Source organism: Puccinia triticina, chromosome 4A, assembly GCF_026914185.1.
Source record: "Puccinia triticina chromosome 4A, complete sequence".
Lineage (NCBI taxonomy): Eukaryota > Fungi > Basidiomycota > Pucciniomycetes > Pucciniales > Pucciniaceae > Puccinia > Puccinia triticina.
The window spans coordinates 4,086,403-4,103,383 of record NC_070561.1 but is presented as its reverse complement, the minus strand read 5'-3'; the positions used below and the strand labels follow the sequence as shown (position 1 = coordinate 4,103,383).

The window sequence follows — 16,981 nt, the reverse complement described above, 5'->3', positions numbered from 1 at the left end:
TGGCTTATCCCTTGGACGCCTAAGCCATACACACCAGGGGAGAAAGTGTGGCACTCTCTAGAGAGTGCCAGACCGTATGTTTCTTGAGTAACCCAAACTGATTTCAACTGTTGGAGAATGTGTAACTCAAGCTTAAATCAACATTGATGTGATGTTCAACTAAAGCTGATTTTATCTATAATTAAATATGGTGAAAAAACAGATCTTCACCTTGGCCAATTCACAACTCCAGTGCAAATCAACTTGAACTGTATTTGGAGGATTAGTAGGCTCTGGGCTTGTGTCATGGGCTACTGTCACAAATTGCGGATGGGACAACCTTCATTCTTCTGCCGGATTTCATGAGGTAAGATCCCAAAATATAGCCAGATAAGTGCCGCAGTAGACTGCAATTTGGACCAGTGCATACATTAGAATTCCAGGGAGGTTGAATTGAACTTCATAGATCCCAATATGCATTTAATAATTTCTCTTTAATGGCATCTCAAGACCTCCCAGGTTGTTGAGGCTGGCTCCATGGTGAATTCTGCCTGGAGCCAGGTTGATTGGTGAAGTATGATGGTGGAAACTTGTGGCTGTGGGCCCTGGGGCAAGAACAAGTGATATTCTCTCTTGAGTCCTTGCTCTCTCACCAGCCCCTGTGCCCCATGCTCACGCAGGTGCTACATCTGCTAACAACTGTTTAATTATAGTCCAGGTTAGCCCAGGGCTTGGAGGGCACTGTGCTCAGTCTGCTTGTTACTGGGGACAAGTGCTGGGGTAACACAGCCTGATGAGTTTGCTTTCAAGGGCTGTTAAGGGGAATCACTTCCCTGTCACTTGTGTGACATGTCTACCGTGATGTTTGGCCAAACGTTAGGGTGGACACAAACATGGTCCGCTGCAAACTGGTGTACACCCTGATGCTTGGCCAAAAATCAGAGTTGACATGCCATTGTATCAATCATGGCTGGTCATTGAGGGGAATGAAAAATCTCGGTGACCAGCTGTAACGGTAATCAAATGGCCGGTACAGGTGCTAGTCATCAAGAGACTAGCACCCCTCAATGACTGTTTGGTTCCAGAAATTGAGGGAAGTGACAGCTCCTCTCAATGACTGGTTGGTACAGTTCATCGAGGGGAGTTAGAAATCATCCCAACAAGCGGTACAGTTGGTCATCAAGAGGAGGTGTTACTCCCCTCGATGACTGGTGCAGAACGGTCATTGAGAGCAGCTATCACTCCCCTCAATGTCCGGCAGCAAATGGTCATCAAGAAGACGTGTAACTCCCCGATGACCAGCACAGGAGTTCATCAAAGGGAGTTACAACTCATCTCAATGACTGGCCATTGGGAAGAGTTGTAACTCCCCTCAATGAAATCCTGTACTGGTCATCAAGCGGAGTAACAACTCCTCTCAATGACCAACTGTACCGGTCGTTGGGGTGAGTTGTAACTCCCCTTGATTACTGGCACAGGAGGTCATTGAGAGGATTCACGACTCCTCCTGATGACTGGTGTGTACCAGCCCTATGGAGGAGTTGTTACTCCCTCCGATGACCAGCACAGGCTGGTCGTCAAGAAGGGCTACACCCCGCCTTGATGACCGGTCTGTACTGGTTATCAAGAGGAACTGGAAGGGTAGACAATGACCGGCCATCAAGAGGAGGTGTAACCACCTTGATTACTGGTACAGGTGGCCATTGAAGGGAGTCACAACTCCTTGATGACCAGCTGGATCAGTCATTGGGAGGTGTAACCTCTCCTTGATGGCCAGTCAGTACTGGTCATCCAGGGGAGTTACATTACCCCTGATGACCGGTACGAACCAGTCCTCAGGAGGAGTCATCACTCCAAGTCTCCCTTCAATGACCACCTGTGCAGGTCATGGAGGGGAGTTAAGAACTCATCCCAAAGACTGGTACAGACCAGTCATCAGGAGGAGTCGTTACTTCCCTTGATGACCACCTGTACCAGTCATCAAGGGGAGTCACAACTACAGCCGGTACAGACAGGTCTTCCAGAGGAGTTCTTACTCTCCTCAAAAAACCAGTGCAGGAGAATTGTTGGCAGGAGCTGTAATTCCCCATAAGCTAGTTCCTATGCCTCAAACTACATATAGAATTTGCCACAAAATTGTTGGACAAAGCCAACCACACCAGAAAAAAGAAGATAAGAGACTATCATGAATTTAATCCTTCATACAACTTTATATACACTTCATCCCAAAATGGCTTGGATGAGTGATCACCAGACGGCCTAAACACACAACATACCCATCTGCATGTAATTATCACAGATGCTCTCAGTTGGCATAAAAAAATCAATTTTTATGGAGAGTGAATTGAACATCAATCAGTCATGGTCATGTTCTGCCAAATCACAATATGAAAGATGATGAATTATGAAATCTAGACTTGTGAGTAAGATAGGCCACATTTGAACAACAATTCATGAGGAGTGAATTGTGAGTTCAAACTACTCAACACATCAATTCATCATACTTACATGCAATAGTTTCCAATGAGTTATGAAAACAATCAAACAAAGGTTGTGCACTGACATTGAACTGACCTCAGACCATTTAAATGATAAAGTTACGGCCTGGCACTCTTTAGAGAGTGCCACACTTTCTCCCCTGGTGACAAAAGCCCCTTTTCTTACACTTCTTTTATCATCCAACTTTAGGCAGCATTCTTGATTGGACTGGTGGTTGGGATATTTATCACTGACTTTCTTACGAACAAAAACTCTGTCTGATTTGCGCAGCTTAGCCTGTGGAATATATGGGAGGTCCTCACCTGACCCATAAACACTTGAATGGACATAGCCCATAGATTGTTGTATATCTTCAATTTGAAATATTCTTTTCAATTGTGCAGATGCTTGAAAATATATTTTCTTTATATGATCCCAAAGATAGGCGCCTGACATTATTGCCCTCAGACATTGAAAATTGCTAAATGATACTGCCAAATCCTTTCCAAGATGCTGCCTATTTGAGTGAACTGAAGCATTTCTGAGTATGCTGTTGAAGCCCTCAAACTTTTTGGTTGCAATTAGGAGGTCAAAGCCACCCCGGCAAGCGTGGACACATTCTCTGCTTAAAGCCAACTGCCTTGGATTTGGAACACGTCTGGATGACCCTGACCATTCACCCTGAAGAAAAAACCTCTCAAGCTGACCTCTCAATACTTGAACAAGTGTGCACAAAAAATTGGACGAGTGTGTACAGGCCAGTGTTCTGTTTGCCCAGGTGCAGGGCCCTTGCAAAACTTTGTGGTGTTCAGGTGGTTGCAAAGGATTTCAGCACCCAGGGCTTTTTCACCATGTTTCATATGCGAGCTGGGACTGATACTTAAAGGGATGGGGTGAAGCTGTTTGTCCCCCCAGGGGATCTGGTTTCGTCCTAACCCCTTTCTGAAGGCCCCCTATTTCACTTGAGTAGGCCCCTTCTTGATTTGAAAAAACAAAAATTCTAATCTTGAACAAAAATTTAAAATCCAAGTTTATCAAAATCCCAGAAACACAGAAGGCAAGATCATGGTTTTTGCCTGTGCTCATTAGCAAAAAGCACATAACAAGTTGAAAATAATCCCCAAATACCCCGGAGGCAAACTTAACCCAAGGCCCTCGCTGCTGCAAGTGTGTGTCTCGCGAACCAAGCCTCAGACAGCCCTTGGCAGGAGGGACTTGCGCCCTATTGCCCATTTTTGCGGGGGCTAGATTCTAAATTTAGGTGGCAGGAATTTTCAACCGCCTATAATTCCTTGCTTCCTTAACTTTAGGGGGTTGAGAAATTGACTCCCACAAATTAAAAAATTGACTCCCAAACGCAATTTACGTCGCGCGGACCGCTTTGGGACGTCTTTCCCGGGTCCTTGCGACCGCATTTTGACCCGGGGGTTTTTTGGGAGTCGGCATTGCAATTCCGCAATCCCAAACGGGAGTCGGGATTTTAATTTTACAAAAAATCCCAGAAAATAGAGAAATATTTATATCCAAGGCTGAAACGCTGCGCTGCGCTAAAAGACCGCTTTTTTGTAGCGCAGCGCAGCGGGGAACCGCTGCGCGGTCAGCCCAAAAAGCGGTAGCGCAGCGCCAGTCCCGCTGCGCTACCGCTGAAAATAGCGGGGGCCCGCTTTTTCCCCGACCCAAAAAGAGGTAGCGCAGCGGACGGGGCCGCTCCTTTCAGCGCCGCGCAGCGGCCACCAAAACAGCTGCGCTGCGCGTTTTTTGGCTGGGAGCGGGGGAGCGCTACGCGGCCAGGTCAAAAAGCGGTAGCGCAGCGATGGTTCCGCTGCGCTACCGCTGAAAGTAGTGGGTCCCCGCTTCTTGCCAGACCCAAAAAGCGGTAGCGCAGCGGGCGGGGCAGCTACTTTAAGCGCAGCGCAGCGGCCACCAAAAACGCTGCGCTTTCACCCTTGTTATATCTCCTCACTGGAGCACCCAAATGCTCCCAAAATTTTACAGCAATCTAGATACACTGTCTTGAATTTTTTTTTGAGATTTAAAGCAGTAGAAACCATCAGGAAGGCCTTGTGGAACAGGGGGGTTAATTTGGCGGATTTCCTACTAAGGCAAACCCCCAAAACCTTATCTATGGTGCTCCAAAGGGCCCCAAATTCTTTCTGCCAGAAGAATACACTCTTTGAAACATATTTTAAGCTTCAAGGCATTAGCACTCCTCAGGGACACCTTGTGTAGCCGGGGGGTGATTTGGCGGATTTCCTCCAAAGGCAAACCCCCAAAACCTTATCTACGGAGCTCCCAACGGCCACAAATTTTTTCTTCCTTCAAAACATATTTTAAGCTTCATGGCATTAGCACTCCTCAGGGAGACCCTGTGTAGACGGGAGGCAGATTTGGCGGATTTCCTACTAAGGCAAACCCCCAAAACCTTATCTACGGTGCTCCAAACGGCCCCAAATTTTTTCTGCCATAAGAATACACTCTCTATAAAAAATATTTTAAGCTCCAAGGAGGTATTAAACATCAGGAACACCTTCTATTGACCGTGGTGTAGCGTAGCGCAGCGCAGATGCACTATTTTTTAGTGTAGCGTTAGCGCAAGTGCGCGCATCTGCGCTAAAGGTACGCGCACAGGTCGAAAAGCCATTTCAGCTTCTAGCGTAGCGTTGGCGCAGATACGCGCAATTGCACTAACGCTACACTAAAAAATAGCGCATTTGCGCTGCGCTACACTACACCACAGTCAATAGAAGGTGTTCCTGATGTGTAATAACTCCTTGGAGCTTGTAATATTTTCTATAGAGTGTATTCTTATTGCAGAAAAAAATTTGGGGCCGTTTGGAGCACTGTAGATAAGGTTTTGCGGGTTTGCCTTAGTAGGCTAAATCCGCCCCCCGGCTACACAGGGTCTCCCTGACAAGTGCTAATGCCGTGGAGCACAAAATGTGTTTTAAAGAGTGTATTCTTCAGGCAGAAAAAATTTCAGGCCATTTGGAGCACTGTAGATAAGGTTTTGGGGGTTTGCCTTAGTAGGAAATCCACCAAATCACCCCCCGGCTACACAAGGTGTCCCTGAGGTTTGCTAATGCCGTCAAGCTCAGGATATGTTTTAAAGAATGTATTCTTGTGGCAGAAAAATATTGGGGCCATTTTGAGAACCATAGATAAGGTTTTGGGGGTTTCCCTTAGTAGGAAATTGGCCAAATTAACCCCCCTGTTCCACAAGGCCTTCCTGATAGTTTCTACTGCTGTAAATCTCACGATGTTTTCTAGACAGTATATCTAGATTGCTGTAAAAGTTTGGAAGCGTTTGGGTGCTCCAGTGAGGAGATATAAATATTTCTCTATTTTCTGGGATTTTTTGTCAAATTAAAATCCCAACTCCTGTTTGGGATTGCGGAGTTACAATTCCAACTCCCAAAACGCCCCCAGGTCAAAATGTGGTCGCGAGGACCCGGGAAAGACGTCCCAAGGCGGTCCACGCGACATAAATTGCGTTTGGGAGTTGACAAACGGTGGGTAGTTACAATAACAGTTACTATCCGTTTTTTTTTCTCCTTTGGTCTTTAATTTAAAATTCAGAACCACATAATGTTTTTTTTTTCAGCTAGATCAAGAAGTCATAGCTCTACTCTAATAATTGGTGAAATAATTTTCCATTTTTGTAAAAAGACTGACTGTATATACTTGATTACACTTCCAGTTTTTAGTTACTGGTTTTAGTTACTAGTAACTGCAAAATTTGACACAGAATAAGGGATATCAATTCATTCTTTTGACAAAAATGGAAAAATCTTTCACCAATTTTCAGAGGAGAGCTCTGACTTCTTGATCTAGCTGGCAGAATATTTTATTTGGTTCCTAATTTTGAGCTGAAGACCAAAGAAGAGGATTCATGGTTATTGTAACTACCCACCGTCCCGGCCCCAACTCCCCAAGTTGATTTTTTAATTTGTGGGAGTCAATTTCTCAACCCCCTAACTTTATTTGCAATAAAATTGCTTAGGTTGAAGACTAGCTTGTGCCTGTCAAACCTAGAGAATTTGGGTAACTTCTCAACATTCCTTCCAGTCCAAAAAAAACCTTTAAAAACACTCAAAATATGGATTTTGCACGGAGATTACCAAGGAGGTCCTGTTCAGTTTTTGATGAGCCCAACTGATCCTCAGTTCTTTCCAGCTGATACTCAGCTTTGGTACCCAGCTCATGCTCAGCTTTTCTGCCCAGCTTATACTCAGCTTTTTCACGCAGCTCACTCTCAGAATTGGAAAAAAGCCGTTTGACCATTCCTTGCCCAGGTGATGCTCAGCTTTGTACTAGTCCTGGCGCAGCTGATGCTCAGCTTTGTACCAGTCCTTGCTTAGCCTTCTCCTAGTCCTGTCCCAGCTGATGCTCAGCTTTGGCCCAGTCCTGGGCCAGCTGGCCAGCTGATGCTCAGCTTGCTGAGCATCAGCTGAGCCAGGCCAGGGAAAAAGATGGGAATCAGCTTGGACAGGACCAGAGCTGAAAATCAGCTAGGCTAGAGCCAAAGCTGAGCATCAGCTGAGCCATGGACAAGGCTGAGCATCAGCTGTGCCAGGGCCAAAGATGATCATCAGGTGGCCAGTTCCAAAGCTGAGCATCAGCTGGGCCAGGGGAAAAACTGAGCATCAGCTGAGCCAGGGTAAAAGCTGAGCATCAGCTGGGCCAAGTCCAAAGCTGAGCATCATATGGTTTTTTCACATTGAGTGCTTTGATCCTGACACCTATCATGTGAGCCCCAGATGTGCTGGTGGAGAGGAGCAGCATTGGAGTAGTGTTGGAGCTGAAAACAAAGCTGTGTCATGTCACTTGCCATCAAGTGACTATTTTTTTTCCCTGGTGCACGCACCCCCCACTTGTCATGGGTTCAAATTCACCGGCTCAAATCTCTTTCGACTTGGTCTGGGTTGCACCACTGTAATATTCAGTGAGTAACCAGTACAAGTTTCATACATAAACCAATACAAGACCCTTGTGGAAACGTTGACGGACCTGGCCACTCCCCTCTGACAGCTGCAACTTGTTCATTTCAACCAAGCAACAGTCGCCAGAAAACCAAACAACCCCACTCACTAGATTCACATGTCTAGATTGGGCCCAGATTCCCCTCAAAGTGTCCTTGCACCCGCGGAGTCGGCGACCTATGTACCACATTACCCAATGCAACGTTCTTTGAACTCTCACTCATCAACACCTCCGCCACTGCCTCTTTCCCCTCAAACCAGCTTGGGAGGATTGAGGCCCTCAATGTCTCAACTGCTGCTCAGTCAAGTTTTCTTCCGACTGCACGTTGTATGATTCCACTTGCACAAGGTTGTTTTGATCTAATCATGGGAGGGTTTCCTCATCTCTTTGGTTATAAACATTATGCAGGTTTGGAGTACGTCGATTCCAAGAGTATCAGGATTTGGGGGTGCAGTTGTAAGGGACTCGTGGTTGTTGATTGGTTTTTGTTTGTGCGGAGAGCTGACCAAGCTTGTGGGTTATCCTCAACAGATGGCGGTTATTCGACGTGCAAGGTAAGCCCTGACTGTCTAAACACCACAAGAGGGTGTAAGGACTCACTCAAAAAATTAGGACCCAGCTGACTCAAGTGATTGGTCCGCCTACAGACCGTTGAATTGCATTCCAAAGATTTCTCCATGGCCTTGGCCGTCACCCCAGTTATCAACTGGTGGTTCTACAACAGTATCTACACCTAACAGTACATGTCTACGCCCACGCCAAATCCGCTTGGCTATTCACTTCAAGGATAATAAATTTTCCAAAAAAAAAGAACTCAAAGTTTGAGGTTGGGAAAATCAATGAAAAAAAATCACTTTGTACTGAAAAAAATGCAAGCTGAGCGTGCTCAGCCAAAAAAATAAAAATGTGTCAGACTGAGTAAAAAACAATGGGGCACATTTTTGGGGCGATTTGTTGGACGGACCTGCACAAGGCCTGCATGGGCCCCTGACAGGCCCATTGGGCCCATTGAAAAAGTAGTAGTTTTTTGGAATTCTGATGCTCTGGTAAAATGTGAAATGGGTCAAACTGAATAAAAAACACAGGGGTACATTTTTGGGGAGATTTTTAGGACGGGCCTGAATGAGGCCCACATGGCCCCCACAAAGCCCACTGGGCCCATTGAAAGTGTGGCCTTGGTTAAGAAAGCATATGCTCAGCTAAGAAATAAAATGTGTCAGACTGAGTAAAAACCCTAGGGGCACATTGTTGGGGAGGCCTGTTGGACGAGCCTGCATCAGGCCTGTACGGGCCAACAGGGTTCCAAGGAAAAGGAAAGGGCCTGGACATACATTCTGTGAGTGCACAAAGTCATACAGATGTCAGGAGCCCTTCAATATCTCCTGTTGATTAGTGGTCAATTTGTGCTGTTCTGAAACATCATATGGGCATTCTTAAACAAGACTACTTTTGGGCTGGCCAAACCAGCTTTGGGTGGGCCCTGGCGGGCCTGATGCAGGTCTGTCAATAAGCCCTCCCCAAAAGTGTGGCCCCATGTTTTTTACTCAGGTTGACACATTTTTGTTTCTTAGCTGAGCATAGGCATTCTTGACCAAGGCTACTCATTCAATGGGCCCAGTGGGCTTTGTTGGGGCCATGTGGGCCTCATTCAGGCCCGTCCAAAAAATCTCCCCAAAAATGCACCCCCGTGTTTTTTATTCAGTTTGACCCATTTCACATTTTAGCAGGACATGGGAACTCCAAACAAATACTACTTTTTCAATGGGCCCAACGGGCCTGTCAGGGGCCCATGCGGGCCTTGTGCAGGCCCGTCCAACAAATTACCCCAAAAATGTGCCTCATTGTTTTTTACTCAGTCTGACACATTTTTATTTTTTTGGCTGAGCACGCTCAGTTTGCATTTTTTTTCAGCACGGAGTGATTTTTTTTCAATGATTTTCCCAACCTCAAACTTTAAGTAATTTTTTTGGGAAATTTAATTATCCTTGAAGTGACTAGCCGAGCGGATTTGGCGTGGGCGTAGACATGTACTGTTTGGTGTAGATACTGTTGTAGAACCACCAGTTGATAACTGGGGTGACAGCCAAGGCCATGGAGAAATCTTTGGAATGCAATTCAACGGTCTGTAGGCAGACCAATCACTCGAGTCAGCTGGGTCCCAACTTTTTGAGTGAGTCCTTACACCCTGTTGTGGTGTTTAGACAGTCAGGCCTTACCTTGCACGTCAAATAACCGCCATCTGTTGAGGATAACCCACAAGCTTGGTCAGCAAAAAAGGCCTTTTTTGCCTCAAAAAGCGCTGTAGCGCAGCGTAGCAAACACTCTTTTGCGCCCTGCGTGCTTAGCGTTAGCGCCATTGCGCGAATCTGTGCTAAAGCTACGCTAAAAGTTAAAATAGCTTTGCATTCTGTGCGCGTAGCGTTAGCGCAGATGTGAACAATTGCGCTAACACTACGCTAAAAAATAGTGTATTTGCGCTGCGCTGCGCTACGCTACGCTAACAGCTATGGTAGCGTAGCTGACCCACTGTTGCCTCTGGTTTGTTTTTTTTGGCAGGGTAGAAGGACGTCATGTACGGCATAGCTCGCCTGGTATCCATGCGCTCTTAACCCTTTGATGTAACAGGTAGACGCCTCGGCTGAGTTCCATAAACAGAACCCAAACCCTAAAAACCGTCAATACCCAAATAGATGAGTTATGTACCTAAGCATAGGAAGGAACCAGGGTACAGTTTTGGCCCAAAGAATCCGCAGGATGCGGAGACAAGTTTATGTACCTTTACAGGCGCCCAAGGAAGCTTGATCTTCCTCTTTGGGCATCACCTTAACGCTGAGGATCCTGAAGTTCTCATTCTCAGAATACTCATCTCCCTCGTCGTTGCTGTTGTTGTTGGGGGATGAGACTCTGCCTCCGGGACCGGCAAGCAGCTCTTTGGCCGGGCTGTGGTCGGAGGAGTGGGCCGGGTCGAGGGTGAGCAGCTTGGGCTGATGGTGTCCAGTGCTGCTGCTGACAATGCGACGACGGACCATGGACATGCATAGTTTGTGCAGCGCAAGCGGGGTGAAGGTCGACGGCAGCGGTCTGAGATAGATATTTGAAGACACAAAATTCGCCGGGTGGCCGCCGGGCCCCGTTGGTGGATGGACAAGGGCCGAGAACGAAACCTTGTTGCTCAGCTGCTGGATATTGGTGACTACATGAAACCAACACATCAGAATCAGGATACGTATGGATGGTTGGTGTGGGGGATTGGAGGACGGCTGTGGGACTGAACTTCTCTTTTTGGATGACCAGAAATTAGACATCTTGTTCTTTGTGAGCGGCCACATCATCATCATCATCATTGAGCCCATGATGATAGCCGGCTGGATTCAAGTACCGGTCCGGGGACAGATCAGCCTGCAGGGACAGGTGACTATAATCATCAGCTGGAGCAACAAGCTTGGTATTTCTCTTGGGAAGGAGGTGATGGTCAGGAGCTGGCCTCTCGAGCGCGCCCGTCGACGTATCCGGACTCCCATCCGCCTTCCTCCTTGTCGGCCTCCTGGCCAAGTGGGCCTCCTCAGACTCCAAGGCCCACAGCAGGCGCCGCGGAGTGGCGCTCAGGTCCAGCCAGTCCCATCGCTTCAGCTCGTTGTACTCCTTCTGCCAGTGAGTCTCATGCCCCACTGTCGTCGTCTTCTTCCGCTTCGTGCGCATGCCGATCAGGTTCAAGGAGGATGTCAAGGAGAAAGAGAATCTACGTTCTTTTTCACCTGCCCTACGTGTTTCGCGAACGTCAGCTTCAAAGTCATACACATATTTGCTGAATTGAGACAGAGGCGCATACCGTGTTTATTTATCTGTAGCGGCGGTGTTTGTTTGATACCAGTACTGGTATGCATTGTTTCCATGAAAGTGGTATTTTTCGCCATGGCGGTGTTTCGGGCGCTGTTGCCGTGGCGTTGGTTGTGAACCCAGGAGTAACTCGAAATCAAAGCCAGAGGCCCGCGGGGGCTCGGCTATGTAAGGCCGCGAGCTGGCCAGTCAGGTTGTCCCCCCAGGTGCAGCCGTTTTTGCTGTAATTCCAGCTGGCGGTGCGTCTCAAGCTCCCCCGCTGCTGCATATGCATTTGCACAGCCTGGGGGGTTAAAGAGCTGGCCCCCACTTAGCAGATTGCCACCGCGCTGCTGGGGGAATTCCTTACATACTGTTTGACCCATTTCGTGAGTTGGGCGGCAGTATGTGCCTGGGTGCAGCAGCTTTGGCTGGTGTTGGGCTAGGTTGTGTTTTTTGTGGAGGCTTTCCTCAGATAGGGGAAGCCTTTTTTTGCTTTTTTGTGATCAAAAGATAGGGGAAACCCTTTCTTTGTTATTTTGTGGATAAAAAATAGGGGAAACCCTTGAATTTTTTTTCCACAAAACCCTGGTTTTAATTAACTTGGATTAAAATCCCAACTCACGTTTGGCATCGCGGAATTACAATTCCGACTCCCAATACGCCCCCAGGTCAAAATGCGGTCAGGAGGACCCGGGGAAGACGTCCCAAAGCGGTCCGCGCAACGTAAACTGCGTTTGGGAGTTGATTTTGTAATTTGAGGGAGTCAATTGCTCAACCCCCAACAAAAAATATGACCACAATCAAAACATATAAAAAAATGAAAACCAAAAATTTACACTTGAACAAAACAACTCTAAACTTAAACAAAAAAACAAACTTGAACTTTTTAAACTTAAAAAACACAAATATCAAACCTTTATTTTTTTGCCTGCAATTTCAACAAAATGCAGCATGAACCCATCAAGTCAGTTTCTGTGAAACTGTGGTTTTAATAAACTTGTATTTTGGAATTCATCTTATTCATTAATGCTTTGATTGTTTTATGAAGTCCTGTTGAGTAATACTTTATTTGTGTAAGCTCCTTGAATTTTATGAATTCATCTTCTATTTCTTTTTCAATATCATTTTCAAGCATATTTTGAACCCCTTCATATTCTACAATCATGTCTGATATTTTACTGCATTGTTCTTTGTAAAGTGAGTTGAAATCTCTGGGAAGTTTCCAGAGTGTTTGATCAAAGATATAAGATTTTTCTCTAAATGTAGATTCTATACATTCTTGGATTCCAAAAATACGGTTAGATAACAATAACATCTTGAATTTTTTCTCAAAGTATTTTGGGATAAATACTTCCTTCTTTCTAAGATATCTCCCTGGAAATATCTCTGATGTATATGGAAATCTCTCTGATGTATATGAGACTATTGTAGGATATTTCTTCAATAAACCAAGGATGCTATGTTGATATTTATCCAAGGTATGTCTGATAATACCCGGAAAAAACTTCCTTTCAATAAATTCCAACATTTCACAAATATCATAAGCCAACTTTTGTGTGAGCTTGCAACTTCCAGATGGCAAATTCATATTTGGGCAGAGTTTCAGCAAAATAACTATGAGTTTTGTTACATCATATTTAAATTCTTTCTCATTTACTGATTCACCTTTCAAAAGGAGGTTTTCATTCTCTGCTTTTGAGGAATGAGTACATTTAAGATGATTGATATATTTGTTACCTGATTGGAATTGCAAGAAGGAGAATTTAAATCTGGGACATTGTTTTATTGTGTGATATGTAGATTCTTGATAATCATTATAACTTTCCTCAAAATTTTGACTGTAAACTCTCAGATTTATTCTATCTTCATCAAAATTGGTGAATGCTTATTTAGTTTTTATTTATTAACAGTAAAAGAAATGATATCTCATCAGTATCTTGAAGCTGAGGCATAACAAGAAATCTTAACTTTCAGCTTTCTGTGATAGGAAATTTACCTTGAAGGAACTCAAAATCTGAAGCCCAAAGCCAATGTTGAGTCAGATCTGTACCAGAATATCTCACCAAAACTTCTGGAAGGATTGCAAGAAGCTTTCCAATCTTGTGATAAACTAAATACCATAGAACTTCATCTTCTTGAAATAGTCTTTGGATATCTTCCTCATAAATAAATCCATTCTTGAAAAAATGCTCAATTGCTTTGAATATGTGATTAACTGGTATTTGATATGCAATATAGTATAGGTCATATTTTAGCTCTTTGTGGTGAATCCTGTAATAAGAAAAGAGCTCCTTGATGTCATCTAAGAATTCAGTGGCATGTTTTTTTATTGATGTGTGTTTTGCAATCATTGGAAAGACAGAATCTGGTAAACATTTGAGAAATTCAGCCTGTGGTTGCTCTTGTCCAAGCAATTCAATCAAATGTGGGATTGTTGAAGCGGTTGGATCAACTTCCAATATGTCACAAAATTCCAACTTTCTGAAGACTTTCAAATACTCTTGATAATTGGCTAGAAATTCTCTAATTTTAGGCTCTTTCTGTTCATTAATGAGAGAATCATTGAGTTGCTTGAGCACTTCAAACTCTTCTTCAAGCCAAATCAGCTGTTCTAAATAGCAAGATAGTTCATTTGTCCTTTTTTTGTTTAGTAATGGAAGCAAAAAGGGTAGAGCATAAGAATGGCATACAAATTTACCTTTATTTTGTTCCAGCTTCCTTTTGATATTATTGCCTTCCAAAAGAAAATACCAATCAATTTCAGATGTCAATCAATCCAGGAAAAATATTTGAGCATTTAAGGAACTTAACCAACATGTTCTATCCTCACTGGGCCTCACTCTACCATGGCTTATCCTTTTTTCCCAATATCCCTTGGGATCTTCTTGGTTTCTGATGTCATTGAAATCACTTGGAAGAGATATTGATAGCTCTTGTTCTTGCATTGCATCCCTATTGGGAGTATCTGATGGAATGTTTGGCGGGGAACAGGGTTGGACTGGGAAGAAATGAACATCAGCAAGGAAATAGGCTTGTTGAAAAATATGAGATTAATGTTCAAGAGAAAAATATCCATACCCTCAAGAGTATTGAGGTTGTAAAAATCACAACACTGTCACACCTGTGACAGCTCCTCTTCTCACTTCTCTCTTCTTTCCTTCGCTTTCTCTCGCTCTTCTTCATTCCATTCAATTACCCACCTCAATCAACCACCTCAAGATCAATCGACTATCTGTTCAAATCCTCCCTTTCAATCTCGACACTCATACTCCTCAACTATCCTTGCTTCACTCCTCTCTTCTCTTTACTCTTATTTTCTTTTCTATCTTCTTCCTCCGAACTCAAGTCCTTTCTGTCTGGTGAGATCCTGCTTCTCATAAAACACATCTCAAACTCTCAAACTAACAAACTCTACACAGTCTTCTGTCCATTCCTTGTTCTTCCCTCCGAGTCCATCCTTCAAGCCCTGCCTCACCTCACATCTCTGTTGCTCTAAATGTTGGTCTCAAGTTTCTCTACTTTATTTCTTGTTCTACTCTTCTAACTTGTTTCTTTCAAAGTGTGTCGGCTTCACTTAGCAATTCAAATCATCAAAAATATTTCCTTTACGGTTAAAAGCCTTCGACCGACCGTTTTATGACAAGTGAAGCCGGCGCAGGACGACAGCAGGTACCGTCGATTGAGATCATTGATACGACGAGGATGGCAGGTTCGACGAATAGCGATGGCTTCCGGCAAGCAATGCTCAAGACGGCGCTGGAAACAACACCCCAGCTATCGGAAGAAAACTACTCGATCTGGAAGGACAAAATCACGGCGCTGCTAGAGTTACGGGGGGTTCTCACTGCTCTAGACTCTCAACCACCGAACGTCATACCTCTAGCAGACGACGTCAACGCCGAGCTGAAGCTTCTTTTCATATCAAAAATGGACAGTGTGACGCACAATAACATCGTCACGGCAGACAATCGAGGATCCGCAAAGGATCTCTGGAAGGCTATCAAAGATCGCTTTGCGTCCGATGAATCCGCGAATCGCGCGAGAGTTTTCAACGAATTTCTGTATGTCAGATTCAAAGAAGATGCCTTGGAAGCTTTCGTAACGGACATCAAAGTTGCGATTAAGAAACTCGTCGACGTAGGAATCGATCTTCCACAAGACATACTCGCCTATCTTATCCTATTCAAACTACCGGATAACTTGCAACTCCTGAAACGGCAAATCATGCACTCCGATAAAAATCTAACGGTACAATTTGTCTGCAACCACTTGACACAGTTCAATAATGAAAATCGAGCCAAAGTCAAGGAGTCCTCATCATCGACTCAAGCAGCGCTGGTATCGACGAGAACGCAGAGGCCAAATCAAAAAGGGGGACAAGGATCGTCCGGATCGAACAGTTCCAAGAGATGCACTCCTGGCTATCACAATCCCAAGCAAGACGCGAATCACACGGCGGACTCTTGCTGGCACCTGCACTCCGAAAAAGCTCCAGAATGGTGGCGAGACGCTCAAGCAAAATGGCAAGCGAGCAAAAATGGCGACAACGTAAATTACTATCTGTCATTGGTTACGCCATGGACCGAAATCGGCAACCCCAAATTCAAGATTGTGTTGGACAGTGGCGCATCTGCGCATATATTCAACGACACAAAATTCTTCGACAAACTTGAACTTGGCGATCGGGACGTGATCCGAACCGGCAAGGAAGGAGCCACCTTACCAATCAAGGGTATAGGAAGAGTAACCCTACAATGGGGACAATCAACGATTTCCATCGATGGGTGCCTGTACGTTCCCGACATTGTCATCAACTTAGTCAGCGCTGGAGTTCTGCTAGAAAAGGGATGTGAAGTATCGGCGAGGAGAGACAGTTTTACTGTAGCAAAGGACGGAGTCTGTCGCTTCAAAGGCAAGGTCGAGAACAATATATTTGTTATAGACAATCCAAACGCTGTAGGTGGGAGGGTCAAATACTCTGCAAATTTCTCACAGGCAGCGTCTGAATATCTCAAATCGATTCATGAGAAGTTTGGACACGTCTTGTTACAACGCATCGAACAATTCATTCCTAGCTCAATCTCAAAGACGGAAAGAGACAAATTTGAGGGCAAGGCATGCACTCTTTCCAAAATCACCAAACAATCCTTCAAAAACAAATCAGATTCAACATCCAAAGTCTTCAAAAGGATCCACCTGGACTTGATCGGTCCTATAACTCCGGAATCAAAAATAAAGTCTAGATTCATTCGCACTCTAGTCGACAACTTTTCTGGATACCTTGCAGGATTCCCCATCGCAAGAAAGGACGACACAACCGATGTCCTAATCAACATACTCAAATCTGAGAGCAAGAGACGAGGCTACTTCCCCAATCTCATCTGCTCCGATGGAGGAGGAGAATTCATGGGGAACAGGTTAGTCAAATTCCTCGACAAAAATCACATCCAAAGGCTGATATCCGAACCCTACCACCCTGAACACAATGGTAGAGCGGAACGAGCAAATAGAACTATTGTTGAGTCAATGCGGGCAACGTTTTGTGCTTCGGGAATAGCTAAAAGCTTCTGGCACGAGGTACTCAAATCTTGCTGCCTGATGTTGAATCAGATTCCGCGAAAAGGTCAAACCCAGTCTCCATGGGAACTCGTTCACGGGAAAAGCTTACCGCAAGACTTCCTCAAACCTCTTGGAACCACCGCTGTCGTGCTGAACATGAACCGAG

At 44.9% G+C, this 16,981-nt stretch overlaps 1 protein-coding gene across 1 annotated transcript; it reads right to left on the bottom strand.

Moving 5' to 3' along the window:
* Positions 1-10,808: 10,808 nt before the first annotated feature.
* On the bottom strand, positions 10,809-11,351 carry PtA15_4A480 (uncharacterized protein; the record flags this gene model as incomplete). The annotated part of the gene is made up of 3 exons (XM_053168368.1): positions 10,809-10,836; positions 10,922-11,192; positions 11,267-11,351. The coding sequence occupies 3 exons, from the start codon at positions 11,349-11,351 to the stop codon at positions 10,809-10,811; spliced, it is 384 nt and encodes a 127-aa protein (XP_053019584.1).
* Positions 11,352-16,981: the final 5,630 nt, after the last annotated feature.